The following is a 23,552-nucleotide window of genomic DNA, read 5'->3' as shown; positions in this document are numbered from 1 at the left end:
GGCTGAAAGTTGGACAACAATTGTCTGAAGGAGCATACTAATTAGGGTTGTCCCGATACCACTTTTTTAGGACTGAGTACAAGTACCGATACTTTTTTTTTATGTACTCGCTGATACCGAATGCCAATACTTTTTTTTAAATGTGTCCCCAAATGCAGCCATGTCCTCCCACATATGCAGCCATGTCCCCCCACATATGCAGCCATGTCCCCCACATATGGAGCCATGTCCCCCACATATACAGCCATGTCCCCCACATATGCAGCCATGTCCCCAAACATATTGCAGCCATGTCCCCAAACATATTGCAGCCATGTCCCCAAACATATTGCAGCCATGTCCCCAAACATATGCAGCCATGTCCCCAAACATATTGCAGCCATGTCCCCCAACATATTGCAGCCATGTCCCCAAACATATTGCAGCCATGTCCCCAAACATATTGCAGCGATGTCCCCAAACATATTGCAGCCATGTCCCCCATATATGCAGCCATGTCCCCCACATATGCAGCCATGTCCCCAAACATATTAGAGCCATGTCCCCAAACATATTGCAGCCATGTCCCCAAACATATTGCAGCCATGTCCCCAAACATATTGCAGCCATGTCCCCAAACATATGCAGCCATGTCCCCAAACATATGCAGCCATGTCCCCAAACATATGCAGCCATGTCCCCAAACATATGCAGCCATGTCCCCCACATATGCAGCCATGTCCCCCACATATGCAGCCATGTCCCCCGTACCTAAATGATGCCGCCGCCACGTGAATCACCGCGCGGGGAACATTACAGTCAGCTTTCGTTTGAATAAGCTGTTTTCCCTGCCGCGCTGTGTATAGAGACACTCCCCCTTGCTCGCGATTGGACAGATCCGTCCAATCCCGAGCAAGGGGGAGTGTCTATGTGCGGCGGGGAAAACAGCTATTCAAACGAAAGCTGACTCTAATGTTCCCCGCACGGTGATTAACTCGGCGGCGGCTTTGCGATATACGACGACGGCGGCGGCGGGGGGGAGAAAGTATTCTATTTAGGCATCGGGGTATTTGCGGGAGTACAAGTACTCCCCCAAATACTCGGTATCGGTCCCAATACCAATACTGGTATCGGTATCGGGACAATCCTAATACTAATGGTTGGATTTTAGACCAACAGTGTCATCAGACAATCCCCTTCCAACAATCGGATTGTACGTACGACATGTCCCCAAACATATTGCAGCCATGTCCCCCATATATGCAGCCATGTCCCCCACATATGCAGCCATGTCCCCAAACATATTGCAGCCATGTCCCCAAACATATTGCAGCCATGTCACCAAACATATTGCAGCCATGTCCCCCATATACGCAGCCATGTCCCCAAACATATTGCAGCCATGTCCCCAAACATATTGCAGCCATGTCCCCAAACATATTGCAGCCATGTCCCCCATATACGCAGCCATGTCCCCCAACATATGCAGCCATGTCCCCCACATATGCAGCCATGTCCCCCACATATGCAGCCATGTCCCCAAACATATTGCAGCCATGTCCCCAAACATATTACAGTCATGTCCCCAAACATATTGCAGCCATGTCCCCAAACATATGCAGCCATGTCCCCCATATACGCAGCCATGTCCCCAAACATATGCAGCCATGTCCCCAAACATATTGCAGCCATGTCCCCCATATACGCAGTCATGTCCCCAAACATATGCAGTCATGTCCCCCATATACGCAGCCATGTCCCCAAACATATGCAGCCATGTCCCCAAACATATGCAGCCATGTCCCCAAACATATGCAGCCATGTCCCCCACATATGCAGCCATGTCCCCCACATATGCAGCCATGTCCCCCCACATGCAGCCATGTCCCCCGTACCTAAATGATGCCGCCGCCGCGTGAATCACCGCGCGGGGAACATTACAGTCAGCTTTCGTTTGAATAAGCTGTTCTTCTATAATCTTTATCAATCTGCTAGGACAGGCTTAAACTTTTTTATATGTAGGTAACCCTGGCAAGGAGGATTACTTCTCCTACATCATAGCACAGTCAGGTTGAGGCAGAAAAGGCCCTTGCCTTCAGCGCAGTCAGTTAACCCCTTGATTGCCCCCTTGTGTTAACCCCTCCCCTGCCAGTGTCATTTTTACATTGATCAGTGCATTTTTATAGCACTGATCAATGTAATAATGTCACTGGTCCCCAAAAAGTGTAATTTGGGGTCAGATTTGTCCGCCGCAATGTTGCAGTCCCGCTAAAAATCGCAGATCGCCACCATTACCTGTAAAAACAATAAAAAATAATATAAGTCCCTAAATCTTTCCCATAGTTTGGAGACGAAAAAACTTTTGTGCAAACCAATCAATCTATATACGCCTATTGCGATTTTTTTTTTTACCAAAAATATGTACAAGAATATATATCGGCCTAAACTGATGAATACGTTTGTTTTTTTTATATATATATTTTGGGGGATATGTGTTATATTGTCGCTCTGTTTTTGTTTCTAACGCAAAAAATAAAAACCGCAGAGGTAATCAAATACCACCAAAAGAAGGCTCTATTTGTGGGAAAAAAAGGACATTAATTTTGTATGGGTACAGTGTCGCACGGCCGCGCAATTGTCAGTTAAAATGACGCAGTGCCGTATCGCAAAAAATGCTCTGGTCATTAAGGGGGCAAATCCTTCTGGGGCTGAACCAGTTAAACCCGAACACATATGAATTCCACAGGTTCTGAGGCTAATTTAATGCAGATAAGGCAACAAGTGAGTTAATTACCACCTTAATCAGCCTCAGAACTTGTATAATTAGGTACTTAAGGACCGGAAGAATTTCCCACTTAATGACCAGGCCATGTTTTGTGATACGGTACTACGTCACTTTAACTGACAAATGCGCGGTCGTGGGAAGCTTTACCCACACAAAATTGACATGCTTTTTTTCCCACAAATAGAGATTTATTTTGGTGGTGTTTGATCACCTCTGTGGTTTTTATTTTTTGCGATATAAACAAAAAAAGAGCGTCAATTTTGAAAAAAATATATATATTTTTAACTTTTTGCTATAATACACATCCAAAAAAAATTCTTCATCAGTTTACTGTTTTGCTCCATTTGTGCATGTATAGGGATTTCCCACTTCTATTGTACGTATGTAATGGCATAGTACATTTTATATGTAAAATGAATACAGTTAGCATTAGACATGGCATTCAGCAAACTGACTATTGTTGAGCAGAAAAGCATTACCACTATGGCGACCACATTTCCAAACTGCCATTCAAGTACACCCCCCCTCTCTCACCTTCCCCAACAAAAAGATGAGGGGGGCGGGGGTAATGTAGTCTCAGGGTTGATGGGGAATTTGGCGGCGGGTTATTTGTCAGGTGACTGTGCCACTTGCCACCAGATGCAGTGCCGCTTGCCAGAAAAAGAGGAGGTGCCGAGGTGGGTGGAGACAGCAGTGCTGCACTAGGCGCAGGCCTTGCTCCCGGTCTCACTGTCTGAGAGTCTGAGAGTAAATTGCCACTGGTTGCAAGATGCCAGGCAGCGCTTGCCCTAGCAACTAGTTCCAGAAATTTAGTAGTTATTAGTTAGTAGGGGGTGGCTGTGTCCTCTATTTCATTCCGGGACATTGTATTGTCCTGGAATGAAGGTGCCCGGGACCCAGGACAGACATGTCAATTGCGGGACAGTCCCGGTCAATCCGGGACACGTGGGCACCCTAATTACCACATATGTTGTGAACAATCCTTTAAAGGTTTGCCTGTTCTCATCCAAGCAACCCCACTGTTGGGAAAACTTTAATCTGCCGGCTTTGGCCTATAAACGGGTGCAGGGCACTGTACACATGGTGAATGGGCTCCTCTCTTTTCTTCACATAGAAGGGAACATTCCAGCATGCCATAACAGTGTTATAATGAGCACTGATTAGCCCACTGTTGTTAACTCCTGTTCCTGACAGGCAGGTGGTAGCAGGATGGTTGATGGCAAAATAGGCTGTATGTATGGGGCCCTATAATTTGTAATGACTGCCTCGTATGCATACTAACATATGCGCCTGCACCATAATATCAAATAGCAACAAGGAAAAGCTCTTATTATATATTTCTATAAAAATTGCTGTTGTATTTTTGTACAGGAATGCCAGCCCTTGAATATGACAACGGACAAATATCTTATAACAAATCAGTTATTGAGCATCACAGATGTAATTCCACAAGATAACGGACATTACACATGTGTAACGTCGTTTATACACAATGGGACAAACTATAACATCTCACGTTCCATCGCTAATACCATACAGGGTAATTATAAGGATTTACTATCATAAAAATATCTTTCTAAACTTGTCATGTTTGAGGTAAAGATCCTTTATATCGTTTTTATAATTAAACATACAATATATGCTTCTGTTAATGCAAATATAGCAATCCATAAGATTTATAAAAGAGAGACACAAGAAGAAAGAGATAGTTCATGTTACTCATTGGGGCAGATTTAGTAAAACTGTTGCACTGTTGTTTCTGTTGGTGCAGCTGTTCATAGTAACAAAACCGCTTCTAATGGGCACTTAAACCCCTTCCTGCCCAGGCCAATTTTCAGCACTGTGGCCTCGTACACACGACAGAGTTTCTCGGCAGAATTCACAGAGAAACTCGGTCAAAACCCGGATTCTGCCGAGAAACTCTGTCGTCTGTAAACTTTTGGCTCGATGGAGCCGCCGAGGAACTCGTCGAGAAAATAGAGAACATGTTCTCTATTTTCTCGTTGTTCTATGGGAGAAGGCGGCCCGCCGAGCTCCTCGGCGGCTTCATCCCAGAACTCGACGAGGAACTCGACATGTTTGGCACGTCGAGTTCCTCGGCTGTGTGTACGGGGCCTGTCACGTTTTTAATGACAATTGCGTGGTCATGCTACACTGTACCCATATGACATTTTTATAAAAAAGATTCTACACAAATAGAGCTTTCTTTTGGCGGTATTAAATCACTACTGGGGTTTTTATTTTTTTTGCTAAACAAACAAAAAAAGACAAAAAAATTAAAACAGTTTTAATAGTTTGTTTTAAAATTTTGCAAACAGGTATTTTTTCTCCTTCACTGATGTGTGCTGATGAGGCTGAACTGATGGGCACTAATCAGGGGGCACTGTTGAGGCTGCACTGATAGGCACTAATAGGTGGCACTGATGGGCACTAATAGATGGCACTGATGGGTGGCACTGATTGGTGACACTGATGGGAACTGATAGGCGGCGCTGGAGGGCACTGATAAGCAGCACTGATGGGCATTGTTAGGTGACACTGATAGGCGTCACTGGTAGGTGGCACTAATGAGCAGCACTGATGGGCACTGATAGGTGCACTGGTGGGCATTGATAGGTGGCATTGGCGGGTGGCACTGGTGGCCACTGCTTAGCAGTACTAATATGTACTGGTAGGCAGCACTGGTGGGCATTAGTAGGTGGCACTGCTGGGCACTGCTTAGCAGCAGTGGGGTTCCCGTTTTCACAAGCTGATTGGTTAATAAGCACAGTTGTGCCAGATTCTGTGTGCCCCAGTTTTAGTAAACCTGCCCTTTTCATACAGATATAGTGGTCAAAATAGTGTTGGGACAAATAGTGTAGATATGATGATATATGTAAATTATAAGTATAAAGCATTGTAAGGAATTGTTGTGATCTTTAATAACTTGTATATCACCAAAAGCATATCCCACGCATGTGGAATGTTATATATGACTGTAGGCATGCTTGTGAATTGTGTATACCCTGCAAGGTGCTGTGCTTTCTCCCTTACTTCTCCTGAGATATATTTTTTGCCAACCGTTCAGTGTCTGCCACCCCTCTCTGCCATTCCCTCCACTAAATTCTATTCAAAATACTAACAATAACTTATAAAGCCATCCACAACTTGGCACTCAGCTCCATCATTGACCTTGTCTCAAAATACCAACCAAATGGTTCTCTTCGTTCCTCCCAAGACCTCCTGCTCTCTAGTCCCCTTGTCACCTCCTCCCATGCTCGCCTCCAGGACTTTTCCAGAGCCTCCGCCATCCTCTGGAACCCCCTACCCCAATCTGTTCGGCGCCTCTCCTACAGTGTCCACTTTTAGGCGATCCCAGAAAACCCTTCTCCTCAGAGAAGCCTATCCCATCTCCACCTAACAACTGTACTTTTATTTTCTCCAGCTCACCCCCCACAGTTATTACCTTTTGTATCACTTGACCCTCCCCTTTTAGATTGTAAACTGTAATGAGCAGGGCCCTCCGATTCCTCCTGTATTGCATTGCGTTGTAACTGTATCGTCTGCTCTCATGTTGTAAAGAGATGCGCAAACTGTTGGAGCTATATACTGTAAATCCTGTATAATAACAATATTTATTATTCTGCGCAACCGCACTTGCAGAATTTCATCAGAGGGTTGAAGCCTCCACAAGATGAGAGCCACAATAGACATAGCTGCGCATGTGTCCAGCACAGTGGTATTTAATTGGCTGAGGGATGCTTCCGATATTGACATTCAATATGTTTCCACTGTGCTTGCATGGGCATCTTTATGTATTTGAGAAGTGCATCCCCCCTCCCCCGTTTTCCTCACCACTCTGCCAAATTCCTCTGCTTAAAAACTCTGTTTATTACCACCACAATTACTCTGCCTTATGCCCATTCACATGCCGCTGCTATCACTATTCTTCCCTGATCCCCCTCACCACTTTGCAGCCACCCACCCTCTTAACACTCTATTATAAATGGCTGCTCAGAAAGAATGTAATTGAAAGTATAGGTACCTACATCCCAAAGAAGATATTAGAGTACATAGAAAAAGGATGGGGCAAGAAGGATTTTTTCGGTACCGTCATGAGACATTACAATCATTTTTTTTTTAAAACAATAGGTTTTATTACACATAAAGTCAAAATTACAGCATAGAAGTTCATTCAAAATACATAGTCTGTTCCTCTAGGTCAGGGGTGGGCAATTATTTTTTCGATGGAACCACATGAGAAACTAAAAATATTTTGGAGGGCCGGGCCAAAAGGCTAAACTCAATACTGCATAAAATCAATTGTATTTCTTTATAAAAAGCAGTAAATATCATTGTTGGACAACTGGTACGAGTACTTGTTATAGTTAAACAATGAAAAAGTGAGGTTTCCTTACAAGAAATTTTTTTTAATTTATTAAACAAAATTTCCCAAAACAATGAACATTTTTCACTATTTGTGACTCATATTAGTGAAAATTTCCAATCACGTTCACTCAAACACATTGAGTTTCATTTACTGTTGGAAAGAGGTTCTTAGCATTCTCAAGACATAATGCAAAGACACTCCAAATCTTAAAGGGGTAGTCAACTGGAAAATATTTATTTTCAACTGGTGACAGAAAGTTAGACGGATTTGTAAATTACTTCTATTAAAAAATCTTAATCCTTCCAGAAGAGGGAGGGGGAGAGGGAGGGGAGAGAGAGAGGGGAGAGAGGGAGGGGAGAGAGAGAGAGGGAGGGAGGGAGAGAGGAGGAGAGGGAGAGGGAGGGGGAGAGAGACAAGGGGAGGGAGGGGGAGAGAGACAAGGGGAGGGAGGGGGAGGGGGGAGAGAGAGAGGGGGAGGGAGAGAGGAGGAGAGAGAGAGGGAGGGGGAGAGAGACAAGGGGAGGGAGGGGGAGAGAGGGGGAGGGGGGAGAGACATGTTTGTTATACACACAGGCTGTGCTTCTACTTTGCAGTGCCTTACACAGTTGTGCATCATTGCTCATTAAAAACATTTTATCTCAGTGGTTTCCTAACACAGAACTCCAAGCTTAGGGGACCCTGGGGTCTACTTTGAGTATATTACTCCTAATATAGAGTTAATAAACTGAGAGGGACAATACACAATAAACTGTTTTTTATTTATATATGTACTTGTAATGAAGTGTGTTTATGGATTTTAAAATACACTCGGGAGCGGAGAATTGCCAGTGGGAGGTGTGAGCAGCAGCAGGGCAGGACAGGGCAGACACAACCTGTGTACTTTGATTACATTTTTTTGGACATGTGTACTATGCCCAGTATCCTCAACTAGTTAAAAAAATCTCACAATGTAAATTTTACATTGTGAGATTTTTTTTAACTAGTTGAGGATACTGGGCATAGTACACATGTCCAAAAAAAAATTACCAACTATATATAGAAACAAGGGGCTTTAAAAGATGAGCACACGTTGATAAGATTATGAATTGTTTTTTTTCTTTTCGTTCATGGTGATTGCAGGATCTATGTTAAGCAATGATCAGATGGATTTACATTGTAAATCCATCTGATCATTGCTTAACATAGATCCTGCAATCACCATGAACGAAAAGAAAAAAAACAATCAATACAACTGATTTCACTAACCTGCAAGTGACAGCTCGCAGACTATATTCTCTTTCCTGCACCTAGGAGGGCCAGTCACTGCTCCCATCCACGCCGCATGGATCGCTCCTCACAGGCGCGCGGAAAGAAGTTGACGTCATCTGACGCAACGTCAGCTCCCTGTCTGCGCCAGCACGTATGGCTCAAGCTGTACTCTGCCCACGGCCCGCCCCCCTCCCACCTCCCCACTAGCTGCTGACCAGCCCAGCCACTCATTATACAGGAGGAGACGTTGCGCCCGGTGGCCATCCACTACAATGCTGTTGCTAGCGATCCGCCCGGGGGCCGGATTAAAAGGTCCGCCGGGCCGTATACGGCCCGCGGGCCGTAGTTTGCCCAGCCCTGCTCTAGGTGGTCACTACACCTCTATTGGGAGGTCACTTGAAACTAAGGCTGCATTCACACCTAGGCGTACAAAATCGCAGCATTTTGTCCCGCGAATTGCGGTGACAAATTGCGGCGTTTTGTACCGCGATTTGCGGCGACAAAACGCTGCGATTGTGAATGCAGCCTTCACTCCCTCTATGGAGATGGTTCACATCTCCTATGCCGAACGCCGAAAGCCGCCTGAAAAAAGGTCCGGGACTTGTTTTCAGGCGGCAGGCGTACGGCGTACGGTGTTCAGCGTGGAGATGTGAACCATCTCCATAGAGGGCAATGTGAAATCATCCCTCCAGCGTCTCAGGGGTGGCTGCGGCGTCGCACTACAGGCGTATATACGCCTAGGTGTGACCGGGGGCTTAGGGTACCTCCATGAGCCATGTAACGGTGTGGACAGTCAAACTCTCAACATGTTTCGCGGTTACCCACTTCTTCAGGAGAGAAAGCAAAAAGGGAGGACCATACACTAGGAATAATAACAAAATACATAAGTACATAACACGATTGAATTAATAACAATTATCTTATATATCCTGAGATTATTAGAAAAATGATATAAAGGATCTTTACCTCAAAGACTGAATCATGGTCAGCAAACAAAAGAGGCATCAAGGTCAATTTATAGCCATGCTATAAAAAAAAATCTAAATGAACATTTGATCTTAAAGTTTTCTCATTTTTCTCAGATTGTCATGGAATGATCCAAAAATGGATAGTAGACATACATTTCAAATAGGTTTATATAAAGGGAATGATTAATAAAAGTCATGGTCAAATACGTTATACACTATATTAAGGATTAATATTCCAACAAATGTTTGGTCTATTTATTACATAGTGAAAAGCTAGGACTTCTTTTTATCATTAGGTGGTGCCTAAAACAGCATGTAGCCTTCAGTGCAAAAGTAAATATAAAATGTATAATTTTGTATGCACAGCATACAGTACAATGGTATAAATAGATACTGAAATCTAGAAGGCATTATATGTAATAGGATTTTTATTTTTATTTTTTTTCAGAATTACCTCTTACAGCCAACTTGAAACCCAATATATTGTATCCAACAGATAACTTCATAGATGCAGAGTTAGGTGAGTTTTGCTATGTTATTAAAATTGCACAAGATATCATTCTACCCCAAACTGAGACAGAACTTAATTACACAATACTTACCTCTCCTTTAACAGTCTGACATCCCTCACTGGAACCTTCTACACAGCTTCTTCCAGGTGCTGGGCTGGGGTCGTCTTCATTTGCTGTCATAGGTGTGAGCAGCCTATGCTGCAGCTCTAGAATCCTCCCCAGCACCAGAACTGACTCTACATAACACTTAGGCCCCGTACACACGACCGAGTTTCTCGGCAGAATTCAGCCAGAAACTCGATCGGAGCTGAATTCTGCCAAGAAACCCGGCGTGTGTACACTTTCGGCCGAGGAAGCCGACGAGTTCCTCGTCGAGCCAAATAGAGAACATGTTCTCTATTTCCTCGTTGTTCAATGAGGAAAGTTGGCTCGCCGAGATCCTCGGCGGCTTTACACAGAACTCGACGAGCAAAACGATGAGTTTTGCCCGTCCAGTTCCTCGGACGTGTGTACGGGGCCTAAGGTGCAGTTCCTGGTGTATGAGGATGACCTCCTACTTCTGTCACCAACAGAGAAAGGCCTACAAGACAGCCTGGAAGTGCTGGAGAAATACAGTGCCACATGGGCACTACCAATCAACTGAAGCAAAACACAAATCATGGTGTTCCAAAAGAAAAATACAAAACTGCTGTTCATATGAAAGAGGCAGGCAGAGCCAATAGTCATCCCTAAAAAAAATGTTTTCTAATATACACTATGGCCTGGATGAATTTAATGCACAGGGATGATAAGTGCAATGCAAACATGATGTTTTCCACAAAACCTGTACTTATTGACTAAAGGCTCCAAAAGCCTCTAAACTCTGAGGCCTCGTACACACAACCGAGGAACTCGTCGTAAATGAAACATCGTTTTCCTCGACGAGTTCCTTGCTAGGCTTGTCGAGAATCTTGACAAGCTTTCTTTGCGTACACACTGTCAAGACCAAATCTCGTCGTTCTCAAACGCGGTGACGTACAACACTGGCACAACCCTTGGGGCTGCTTTTGCTAATCTCATGTTACTGCGTGTTAAGTAAAAGTTTGGTAAGAGACGATTTGCACTTTTCAGACTGTTACAGCGCGACAAATGTGTTATCTCCATTACAATTGCTACTTTTACCGAAGGTCCGCTCCAGTCTCATACTTTATTCTGAGCATGCGCCGGTTTCTTAGCATACACACGACCGTGTTTCTCGTGGAAAACCAGCCTGACGAGGAACACGACGAGGAAATTTAGACTTTCGACGAGGAAAAAGAGAACTTGTTCTCTTTTTTTCTCGTCAAGTTCCTCTGCAGTTTTCTCAATGAAAAACAGACACACGACCGGTTTCCTCTGCAAAAAAGCTCTCCCGCCAAGTTTCTTGATGGATTCTGTCGAGCAAAACGGTCGTGTGTATGAGGCCTAATGCCTCGTAACACACGATCGTAATTTCCGATGGAAAAAGTCAGACAGAATTTTTTCATCGGATATTCCGACCGCGTGTATGCCCCATCGGACTTTTTCCGTCGGAAGTTAGAAAGAAAACACGTTCGTCTGTATGAAATTCCGACGGTGAAAAAAACACGCATGCTCGGAATCAATTTGACAAATGCTCGGAAGCATTGAACTTCATTTTTTTAGGCTCGTCATAGTGTTGTACGTCACCATGTTTTTGATGGTTGTGACCGTGTGTATGCAAGACAGCTCGAGCGGAATTCCGTCAGAAAAACCCGTCAGAGTTTATTCCGACAGAAAAAACGGTCGTGTGTACAGGGCATTAAGTCTGTTATTTGATGGTTGGCTGTGGATAATCACATGTCACTGCCCTGAGTACTATGAGTACTATGCTAGTAAAAGCTGACATCACCCAAAAGTGTCATGCCATATTAGAAATTCTACTAGTAAGTTAAATCAACCAACAGAAAATCGTAAGTGTGCAACTCCCAACATATGTAACACAATACATTAAATTAAACTCAAAGTAAATGTGCAAGTATAATAATTCATCAGACACCAACAAAAAATCAATAACAAATAAAAGTCCAATTGACACATCAATTGCTGCCAGTGTGCCCATCGATTGCAGCTACTTGCCCATCAACTGCCGCTACTGTGCCCCATCAATTGCTGCCAGTGTGCTCATCAATTGCTGCTACTGTGCCCCATCAAATGCTGCCAGTGTTCCCCCCCGCCCGGCACTTACCTGTCTTGGGTCACGGCGCTGTCCTCCACGCTCCCTCCAAGTCCTCGATGTCTTCTGCCGTCTTCTTCCTGTCCTCTGCTATGGTTGGACACCTGGTAGGCATCCAATCACAGTGCCTGTTGCTTCAGCCAATCAGGTGACAGGTAACCAGACCTGATTGGCTGAGAGGCAGGTCATTGTTAGGAAAGCGATTTATTCGCTTCCCTAACACAACACTGTGTAAACAGCGAACGCACAGCATTGCGCCCGCTGTTTACCAATTTGGAAGCCTATTAGAGCCTATGTCTCTAATAAGGACACCTATTAGAGCCAATGGCTCTAATCAGGAGCTTCCAAAAACACCCCGCCGCTGTAATTCAGAAGGCCCGATGGCCGACAAGGGGCCGGACACCTGAATAGGGGATGGCAGCGGCAACCATAGATAGATTCATGCAATGCATGAATCTATCTATGGTGATAGACAGGTGCAGGAGAGAGGGGGGCACCGCCACTGCGCCCTTCATGGAAGCACCGCCACTGACCTCCAATGAATGTTGGTTAAGCAGGTCGTCTTTAAATAACCGATAGGTCCCCTTTAAGACATAAGTATCCTTCCACTTGTCTATATATAGTGCTCAGTGAAGAAAGAAGAGGCCTCCCATATTGTACTATCTGTTTTTTGTTTTAAATTTTGAAACCACAATAAAATACACTTGCATATTAAATTTGAGCCATAGATTCATTACCAAAATTGAGATACACGCACTTCCAGTTTTGGCTCTGGACCAGAAGTGACGTCACCCCGCTCTACCCTAAGTGTTACATCACTCACCCTCGTGACTTTCTCAGGGTAAGACGCTGGGCCACATTGTTTGGACTCTTATAGTGTACACAGTAATGGTAACCAGGGTAATTGGATCGGAAGTGAAGAAAATCATATCTCTAAATGGCAACATCCTTATAAACGAGCCAGCAAACTAATCACTAGGGTAAAACAAAAAACGTGTATTATAGCAAATATTAGAACCATTCATAATAATGTTCAAAAACAGACAAAGACATTTCTGGCAATGAGTAACAAGAATATCGAAAAAGAAAAAAAAAACACAGTAGATAAATATAGTGGCCCGGATTCAGAAAGATGAGCGCATCTTTCTGCGGGCGTAACGTATCTCAGATACGTTACACCGCCGTAAATTTGGGCGCAAGTTCCGTATGCACAAAGAACTTGCTCCCTTAGTAACGGCGGCGTAACGTATGTGTGGCGGCGTAAGCCCGCCTAATTCAAATGGGGATGTTGTGGGCGTGTTTTATTTAAATTTCACTTGACCCCGCGTATTTGCAGGTTTTTGTGAACGGCGCATGCGCCGTTCGTGAAAAAATCCCAGTGCGCATGCTCGAAATTACGCCGCAAAGCATCATTGGTATCGCCGTGAACGTAAATTACGCAAAGCCCTATTCGCAAACGGCTTACGCAAACAACGTAAAATTTTCAAAACTCGGCGCGGGAACGACGTCCATACTTAACCTCCCTGGCGATATGATTATTTCATAAAAAAGGTGCTGAAAGCGGTACCATTATTTGCAAGGAAATTTGGCGTTTTATACTGTAGTATAATTATAACAAATAATAATATAATTAAAATAAAAATTATTCAATAATGTAATCAACTCAAAATCACTGAAATTTGCTCAGTTGCGGAATTGTCGCTGTCATTATTTTTTTTATTCCCCACAAATCGCTATCGCACAATTCTGCAAGTGATTATAATTTATTATCGCTGTTTTCTAGCTGCTCTAAAACCATTTTTGACATAAAGGGACACTTTTGGTTGCTATGGACAATATACAGTTTGCAGGCAGAGAGAACAGTTTTTATTATATAAAAGTACATGTAGGACACTGGGCAGACCACTAGGGACAAGGGGGGTGTGTATTTTTTACATACAGTACTGTAATCTATAAGATTACAGTATACTGTATGTAATGTGTTTGTTTACCTTTTTGAATTTGGCGCGTTCTCTGCTCCCGTGCGTCGTAACGTCGCAGGGAACGGAGATCGGCGGCACAGGAGGACACTGTGTGAATCGAGCGAGGTCCCGCTCGCTCACACAGCGTGGTGGCATCGCTGGATCCAGGGACAAGGTAAGTAACTTTGTCTGTGACTGCAGCGAGGCGAGCCCGAGTCTGACTCGGGGTTACCGATCCTAGCAAAAAAATCTCACCCCGAGTCAGACTCGGGAACACCGCTCAGAAGGTTAACATTAGCTACGCCTCATATAGCAGGGGTAACTTTACGCCGGAAAAAGCCTAACGTAAACGACGTAAAAAAATGCGCCGGCGGGACGTACGTTTCTGAATAGGCGTAAATACCTAATTAGCATATTCCTGGCTATACGGAAGCGCGACCTAGCGGCCAGCGTAAATATGCAGCCTAAGATACGACTGTGTAAGGCACTTACACCAGTCGGATCTTAGGGAAATCTATGCGTAACTGATTCTCTGAATCAGGCGCATAGATACGACGGCCCGCACTCAGAGATACGACGGCATATCAGGAGATACGCCGTCGTATCTCCTATCTGAATCCAGGCCATTATCTCACAAAGGTGAGTAGTACATACCTCACATTTTTGTAAATATTTTTTTTATATCTCTTCGTGTCACAACACTGAAGAAATTTACACTTTGGGGGAGAATTACTAAAACTGGAACACTCAGAATCTGGTGCAGCTGTGCATGGTAGCCAATCAGCTTCTAACTTCACCATGTTCAATTAAGTTTTGACAATAAAACCTTGAAGGTGATTGGTTACTATGAAGAGCTGCACCAGATTTTGCACTTTCTAGTTTTAGTAAATCCCCCCATTTGTTACAATGTAAGTGTACATTTTGTATAACCGTGTAAGTTTGCTGTCCTCTCAAAATAACTCAACACACAGCTATTAATTTGTAAACCACTGGCAACAAAAGTGAGTACACCCCTAAGTGAAAATGTTCAAATTGGGCCCAAAGTGTCAATATTTTGTGTGGCCACCATTATTTTACAGCACTGCCTTAACCCTTTTGGGGAAAGGGAATATCCGCTCCAGGTGGGAACCCAGATGAATATCCTCTGTTGCAGACAACTCAGGTTCAGGCAATGCACTTAGCAAAGCAGGAACAAAGATTGTCTCTGGACAGCTGCACTCTGAACAAATTGTAGCCTTTTATTAAAAGAAGGACAGCACTACAAGTCACAGCAAAATAAAACCAGACCACTGACGCGTTTCGCACTGAAACTAGTGCTTAGTCATGGAGTTCACCAGAACTTCACAGGTTGCCACTGGAGTCCTCTTCCACTCCTCCATGACGACATCACAGAGCTGGTGGATGTTAGAGACCTTGCGCTCCTCCACCTTCCGTTTGAGGATGCCTCACAGATGCTCACTATGGCTTAGGTCTGGAGACATGCTTGGCCAGTCCATCACCTTTACCCTCAGCTTCTTTAGCACGGCAGTGGTCATCTTGAAGGTGTGTCATTATCATGTTGAAATATTGCCCTGTGGCCCAGTCTCCGAAGGGAGGGGATCATGCTCTGCTTCAGTATGTTACATAGTTAGATTGTAGGTGAGGTTGAAAAAAGACACAAGTCCATCAAGTCCCACCTATGTCTGTGACTATATGTCAGTATTACATTGTAAAACCCTGTATGTTGCGGTCGTTCAGGTGCTTATCTAATAGTTTTTTTAAACTATCGATGCCCCCCGCTAAAACCACTGCTTGTGGAAGGGAATTCCACATCCTTGCCGCACCTACTGTAAAGAACCCTCTACGCAGTTTAAGGTTAAATCTTTTTTTCTTCTAATTTTAATGAGTGGCCACGTGTCTTAGTATACTCCCTACCGCAAAAGTTTTATCTCTATTGTGGGGTCACCAGTTCGGTATTTTTCAATTGAAATCATATCCCCTCTCAAGCATCTCTCCAGAGAGTTCAACCTTTTTTCATAACTGATATCCTGCAGACCATTTTTTTTAGCTTTGTTGCCTATCTTCGTACTCTTCCTTCCTGAGGACTGGTGCCCAGAACTGGACAGCATACTCCAGGTGAGGCCGGACAAAAGTTTTGTAGGGTGGGAGAATTATCGTTTTATCTCTGGAGTTAATCCCCTTTTTAATGCATGCCAATATTCTGTTTGCTTTGTTAGCAGCAACTTGGCATTGCATGCCATTGCTGAGCCTATCATCTACTAGGACCCCCATGTCTTTTTCCATCCTAGATTTCCCCAGAGGTTGGGTGGCATTCATATTTTTGCCACCCAAATGTATGTCACAGTACATGTTGGCATTCATGGTTCCCTCAAAGAACTGTAACTCCCCAGTGATGGCAGCACTCATGCAGCCCCAGACCATGACACTCCCACCACCATGCTTGACTGTAGGCAAGACACACTTGTCTTTGTACTCCTCACCTGGTTGCCGCCACACATGCTTGACACCATCTGAACCAAATACGTTTATCTTGGTCTCATCAGACCACAGGACATGGTTCCAGTAATCCATGTCGTTAGTATTCTTGTCTTCAGCAAACTGTTTGCAGGCTTTCTTGTGCATCATCTTTAGAAGAGGCTTCCTTCTGGGACGACAGACATGAAGACCAATTTGATGCAGTGTGTAGTGTATGGTCTGAGCACTGACAGGCTGACCTCCAGCCCTTCAACCTCTGCAGCAATGCTGGCAGCACTCATACGTCTATCATACCCTCTATCACATCAGAGCCCCCTCCATCACATCAGGACCCCCTCCATCACATCAGAGCCCCCTCCATCAGATCAGGGCTCCCTCCATCACATCAGAGCCCCCTCCATCAGATCAGGGCTCCCTCCATCACATCAGAGTCCACCTAAACATCAGTCCCCATTTCAGGTTGGTGTGTGGAGGGGGCCCCTCAGGAGGTGTTAGGATCATTTACATTACAAAACTTTTCTCACTGTCTGAGTCTGTGTTGTGTCTGTGCTGGCAGGCCAGATGCAGTGTCAGTGTGCCTATTCTAATCTGTGCCCACATGATAGATGTCTCCTGCACAGCAGAGTGTCTCTTACCTCAGAAGCGCCTGTCCTGGGCTGCTAATTTATCTTATGAGCTAGAATTTCAGACTTCTCTCCTCCAGCCAATGAGAGCAGCGGAGGGGTGTGGTCTGGGGAGAAGGTAAAGTAGAGGCTCTGGACTGGATTACAGAGCTCAGCTGGGGTCCTGGGAGACAAAAGGTGGATCGGACCTGGATTCTGTATTGAATTGGATTGAAAATTCCAGCTTGTATGATGAGAGCTGGGAGCCACAGCCCGCTGGAGCTACATACAGGGTCGCTATGGTAACTCCTGCACCCCTTTATGCTATGCACATGGTAATAATACAACAACCACTAAGCTAGTAGCAGCGGCTGAGTGGGGGTGTAAATAAGAAAGTGTATTTTTGTTTTTCTCCACTGAACTGCCTGTAAATCTGCACGCCCCCCTCCCCCCTGCTGGCAGAGACCGTTACAATAGGGCTAGTTCTACTGGTTTATCAGCGGCCCTGCTTGGTGTGGTCAGTTTTTAAAAGGAAAACAGAGGGACTGGCAGGAACACCAGGGATTTCACACAAAAGAAGCAATACAAAGGCGACAGGATACCTTTTCATACAAATGTATAGTGCAGCAGGCACACATCAGCAATATGAAATATTGGGTGTACATTCTCTTTAAATTTGTGTTGCATGTTTTTTGTTTATTTTTTGGTAGAGCACAAGGATTTTTTTGTTAAAATTCCTGTTTTTTTTTTTACTTTATATTGTGGTGTATTTATATTTTCTTTTTTAGGAACTTCTGTTACTGTAACCTGTGCAGCTCTGTTAAGTAGAAACCTTGATTTGATCTGGAGGTACAATGATTCTTTTATTAGTGACTATTCTGATGATGGCAGAGTGATAGATGGAATACTACAATAGTAAGTATATGTAAATCGCATAACATTTTATTTTTGCATTATAGGGAATAGGTTTAATTTTTCTTTTTTGTAAAGGCAATTTTGCAATACCTGGTTCAATATTCTAACAGTGGAAACCCGTCTAAGGAGTTCTGGGCTCTCTCTTATATTACATGAGCACTTACCAAGAATCAGCAAGCATCCCCTCCTTCTGAACCATATCAGGCCATGTGCCCTCAACCATGTTGTTGAGGACAACGGCCTCTTCCCCACAACACTGGCCTGGTGGTTGTGGGGGTGCCTTATCGGAATCTGGAAGCCATGTTTAACAAGGAAGCCCCCAGATCCCCCCATGTGAATGAGCATGGCCTACTAATTAACAAAAACAAAAAAAATGTGTAAAGTCAGGAGACAGTTCTTGACAAGTCCTTTATTTAAAAAAATATATATATATCCGCCAGTGCAGATCCATTGTCAATCACGATGAATGCCGCTCCACTGGCCTGAAACAAAAGGTTCCCACCCGACGCTGGCTCCTACCGACTGACGGTTCTTCTTAGTTGCTGCCGCTAAATAAACTGAACCGCCCCTTAGTTTAGCAGCTGTGTTTTTTTTGTTTCGTTTTTTCATAAAGTGAAGTTGTGTTTTATCTGTAAATGACTGGATGATTAAAGGAAACTTGACCTCAACGTATTCACTAAACTAAGTAGATATTGACTTTGATAAAACTTATCAAGCATAGTATGAATTTTGGCCAGCTTCTGCTGATTTGGCCAAAATTCAAGCCATGTGCGGCGCTGTCGGCACTACCTGGATCGTCAAAGTTCAATTGAAAAATAAAAAAATAAAAAAATCCAAGGAGATGGGTTGAGGAATGTCCACTGAACAGTGACTACAGTGACATGTGGGTGTCATGCTGCTTAAATACAATAGCTGACAGCGGAGATTTCTCCATGCATGCCTAAGTAAACAACCTCTGTGTCAACTCTAATGTCCTATGTCTGTACACGTTTAGATATTTGCCATTGCTTTTTCTCACCTCGTCTTTCAGGACAGCACCTGGAGAGAGCGCAGCTCCACCCACTTCCCAGGAAACACTGCAGTCAATGCTATAAATTCCGCCCCCTTCCACCATGGCCTCAGTTGTAGTGTTTCCTCCGGCCATGGTGGAAGCGCTGCAGGGAACCAGGGGTGTGCTGTTCTCTCCCCAGGCGGGGAAGGTGGATTGTGTTGAGCATACCGGTGTTTTAGGTTAGGAGGTGATCCTCCAGAGGCAGACCCGACTTCTCCCCTGACGCGCGGGTGAAGGTCGGGTGCTTCTCCTCTTCGGTCCGGCGAGGACAGAGGCTGCTGGAGGTCCCGCTCCCTTAGTCCGGGCATCGTAGCTTGCGGGGGGGCGGTCAGGTGCCGTCCTTCCGGCATACGAGGCTCCGGAGCGGAGGGCGTAGTGACGTCCTTTCCGGGTGGAGGCGGGACTTCCGGCGGCGCGTGGCGGCTTCCGGTTCCGGCCGCCTGGAACGCAAGAGGGGGAGTGAGCCTCGGCGGTGCTATTTCCGGGTCTCGCAGCGGCGAGAGGAACCCGGGAGATTTAAAAGAGCTGTCGCACGCCCGCAGCGTTCTGGGACCATGGAGCCAGAAGACGCAGCGGAGGTGGCGGGAGCAGGAGCCACAAGCACCAGCCCGGCCCAGGTAGGAGACCCAGCGAGGGTCAATGTACCAGGGTGTTGTTATGTCCCTCTTTTCTGCCCCTTCGGGGGAGGGGAGCCTGCCTCACTCACCCTAGTCACTTCTGTGGGTGCGTGTAGTTTTCTGGTACAGCGGTGATGGGTGCTGGTTTTTATTTGTTCACTAGCTGTGTGCACTTGTGTGTTTTGTTGGCTGGCGTACAAAGGTTAAACATAGCGTTGTTGTCCTTTGTGTCGTTTCAGAAAGTTAAAGAAAAACTTAAAGTGGTAGAACCTCCTCCTTCCAAGAAGCGGTGTGCTACTTGTAAAGCTTCCCTTAAAGGGAACTGGACCAAACCTTTATGCAAAACTTGTATTGCGGAGATTGTCAGGGGGGAAGCCTCTACTAGTTCGGCCTCTGAGCAGACCACCGTCAAGGGAACGGGGGAGTTGCTCTCTTCGTTTAGGGAGGAGTTGCACCAGACTTTCCAGTCTTTTCGCTCCTTCCTGGACAAGGGTCCGACTAAAGGATCTAAGGCCAGGGCCAGTACCCCCTCCACATCTAGAAGGTTAGACAGTGAGTCCGAGGAGGAGGAACCTGAAAATGCTATTTCAGGATCAGAGGCGGAGGATGAAGAAGAAAGGGATACTTCTTCCTCACGCTATAAACTGTCCTTAGAGGAGGTTGATGACCTATTAAGGACAATTCATTCTACCCTAAACATTAAAGAAGATGCGACTCAGCTGTCATTGCATGACAGGATGTATCAGGGTTTGGATGAGGTAAAACATCGTACCTTCCCGGTACATAAAGTATTGTCTGAGACAATTAAAAGAGAATGGAAGGACCCAGAGAAGGCACCCTTCTTTTCTAAATCTCTGAAAAGGAGATTTCCTTTCGATGAGGATCCAACGCAGGCCTGGAATAAAAGGCCTAAACTGGATGCAGCATTCTCAAAAGTTTCCCGCAATACAGACCTAGCTTTTGAGGATACAGGTGCCCTTAAGGATCCCCTGGATAAAAGAGCAGATAGCCTGCTCAAAAAAGCCTGGGATACCTCCTTGATTAATCTTAAACCAGCTATGGCATCCACTGTGGTGGCCAGAAACCTTGAGCATTGGCTGGATCAGCTCAAAGGTCACATCGAGGCCGGTACCTCTCGTAGAGAGCTTTTGGAGTCCTTTCCAGTCCTTATGAAAGCGGTAGGCTATATAGCGGATGCTTCGGCTGAATCCGTGAAGCTCTCTGCCAGATCCTCGGCGTTGATAAATTCAACCAGAAGGGCCTTATGGGTTAAGACCTGGCAGGGGGACACAGCCTCTAAGCTGAAACTGTGTGGGTTACCTTTTGAAGGGGACTTGGTTTTTGGCACAGGACTAGACACCGTCCTAGATAGGACGGCGGATAGAAAGAAGGCTCTTCCTTTAAAAAAGGTAGATTCGGGGCCCAAGAAAAATTTTCGTCCTTTTTTCCAAACCAAGGGTCCTAAGGAGGCACAAAGAGGTCAGGGTGGTAGACCCTGGCGGTCCCAGAGGGGCCGCGGGAAGCCTGGGGTGTTGTTTCGCTCCCCCAGCCAACCTGCTAAGCCCCAGTGACGGTCTCCCAGCTGTGGGTGGTCGGCTCCAAGCCTTCCTTCCACAGTGGGCAGAGGCGACGTCCAGTCCGTATGTGCTCAAACTGATTGCAGAGGGATACGCACTGGAGTTTTCGGGAAAACCACCGTCGCGGTTTTATGTGACCCAATTGCCCAGGGAGCAAGAGAAGTCTCAGGCTATGCTGACATTAGTGGAGGATTTTCTCCAACAGAGGGTGATTACGCCAGTTCCCCAGAGAGAACAGGGGGAGGGCTGTTATTCCCATATATTCCTTGTAAAGAAGCCGTCGGGCAAATTCAGGTTAATTTTAAACCTGAAGGTCCTGAATCTAGCTATCCGGTACAAGAGATTCCGCATGGACTCTATATACTCGGTGAGAAAGCTTCTTCCCCTGGGGTGCTTTCTAGCTTCAATAGATTTAAGGGATGCTTATTTGCACGTCCCGATCAGGACTTCCTCCCAGCGCTATCTGCGTCTAGCCATCAGAACAGAGAGCGGAGTGAGACATTTTCAATTCAGAGCCCTCCCATTCGGCCTTTCCTCCTCTCCCAGAGTCTTTTCAAAGGTGGTGGCAGAGGCCTTGGCACCCCTAAGGCTCAGGGGGATTTCTATAATTCCATACTTGGACGACCTCCTGCTGTTCGCCAAGTCGGAGGAGCAGCTTCTCCTGGACCTGAGGAGGACCCAGGCTCATTTGGAAGGGCTCGGTTGGATCCTGAACAAAGAAAAGTCAAGTCTAGTGCCCTCCCAGAGGATAGTCTTTCTAGGATACGTTATAGACTCTGTTCAGGGGAAAATCTTTCTACCAAAAGAAAAGATAGAGAAAGTTCAGGCTGCGGTGAAGACAATTCAGACGAGTGTGCCGATTTCTGTGCGCTCAGCCATGTCCACAATGGGCTTACTCACGGCCGCCATTCCGGCGGTGCAGTGGGCTCGTCTCCATTCAAGGGGCCTACAGCAGGTGATCCTTCAGAATTGGACCCATGGGGAATCCCTAGAGAAGAGATTCAGAGTTCCGTCTTCAGTGAAGAGGAAACTTTGGTGGTGGAGAAGCCAGGCAAATCTGCGCCTAGGTCTGTCTTGGTCCTTCCTCCCTACAAAGGTCCTAACTACGGACGCGAGTTCGTGGGGATGGGGTGCTCACCTGAACGGGCAGATGGCACAGGGATCCTGGACGAGGGAAGAGTCCAGAAGGTCCTCCAATTGGAGGGAACTCAGGGCCATTTGGTTAGGGCTAAGGGCCTTCCAGGAGCTGATTCTGGACCAGCATGTCCAGATTCTGTCAGACAACGCCACAGCAGTGGCGTATGTTTCCAGACAGGGGGGCACTAGAAGCAGAGTACTCCTCAGTCTGGCCCTACAGACTCTGTCCTGGGCAGAGGTGAACTTGGCTTCCCTATCGGCAGTACACCTAAAAGGCAGCCTAAACATGCTGGCAGACTTTTTAAGTCGGACGAGGGTTCTGGAATCGGAGTGGTGTTTATGCCCGGAGGTCTTCCAAGAGCTAGTAAACAAGTGGGGAACTCCTCAGATAGACCTCTTCGCGGCCCAGTCCAATGCCAAGGTTCCGGCTTATTTCTCTCTAAACAGAATGGACCAGGCAGAGGGTCTAGATGCGTTAGCTCAACGCTGGCCCTTCCGCCTGTGCTATGCCTTCCCCCCGGTTCAGATCATTCCCTTAGTGTTACGGAAGCTTCAGGAGGAGAAGACTACTCTGATCCTGATAGCCCCGTACTGGCCCAAGAGGCCTTGGTTTTCGAGTCTGTTGGAACTGGCGGTAGAAGACCCCTGGGTTCTACCAGTCAGAAGAGATCTACTTTTTCAGGGCCCTCTACTGCATCCAGACGTGAGTCGGTTAAACCTCACGGCCTGGTTACTGAAGAGTTAATTCTTAGCAGGAAGGGTCTATCCAAACGTTTGGTAGATACGCTACTTAGTAGTAGGAAAGAGGTCACGAGGGCCATCTATTTCAAGACTTGGAAGGTTTTCAATTCTTGGTGTGAAGTTAAAAATTATTCTCCTTTGAATACTTGTTCCGTCTTGGAGTTTTTACAAGACGGTATGGATAAGGGTCTGGCAGCCAGCACCTTGAAGGCACAGGTGGCGGCTTTGTCAGTGTTTCTAGAGAGACGTTTATCTCTAGAGCCCTATGTCATCAGATTTTTTAAGGCCTTAGCCAGGGCTAGGCCTTCCCCGTTTAAATTTTTCCCCAAGTGGGATTTATCAGTGGTCCTGGGGGGTTTGACTCGAAAACCCTTCGAACCACTGGTAGACGCCTCTGTAAAGT

At 45.7% G+C, this 23,552-nt stretch overlaps 1 protein-coding gene across 2 annotated transcripts in view; it reads left to right on the top strand.

Moving 5' to 3' along the window:
* IL1R1 (interleukin 1 receptor type 1) overlaps nucleotides 1–23,552 on the top strand; it is a 96,212-nt gene that overhangs the window by 54,740 nt on the left and 17,920 nt on the right. For both annotated transcript variants that reach the window (XM_040336413.1, XM_040336412.1), the window contains exons 5-7: nucleotides 4,136–4,304; nucleotides 9,798–9,869; nucleotides 17,900–18,026. In XM_040336413.1, the coding sequence (XP_040192347.1) occupies nucleotides 4,136–4,304; nucleotides 9,798–9,869; nucleotides 17,900–18,026 (368 nt within the window). The remainder of the gene's footprint in view (nucleotides 1–4,135; nucleotides 4,305–9,797; nucleotides 9,870–17,899; nucleotides 18,027–23,552) is intronic.

Source organism: Rana temporaria, chromosome 2 (assembly GCF_905171775.1).
Source record: "Rana temporaria chromosome 2, aRanTem1.1, whole genome shotgun sequence".
Lineage (NCBI taxonomy): Eukaryota > Metazoa > Chordata > Amphibia > Anura > Ranidae > Rana > Rana temporaria.
Note: the sequence above shows the minus strand (reverse complement) of the source record. Positions and strands in the feature narration are given on the sequence as shown.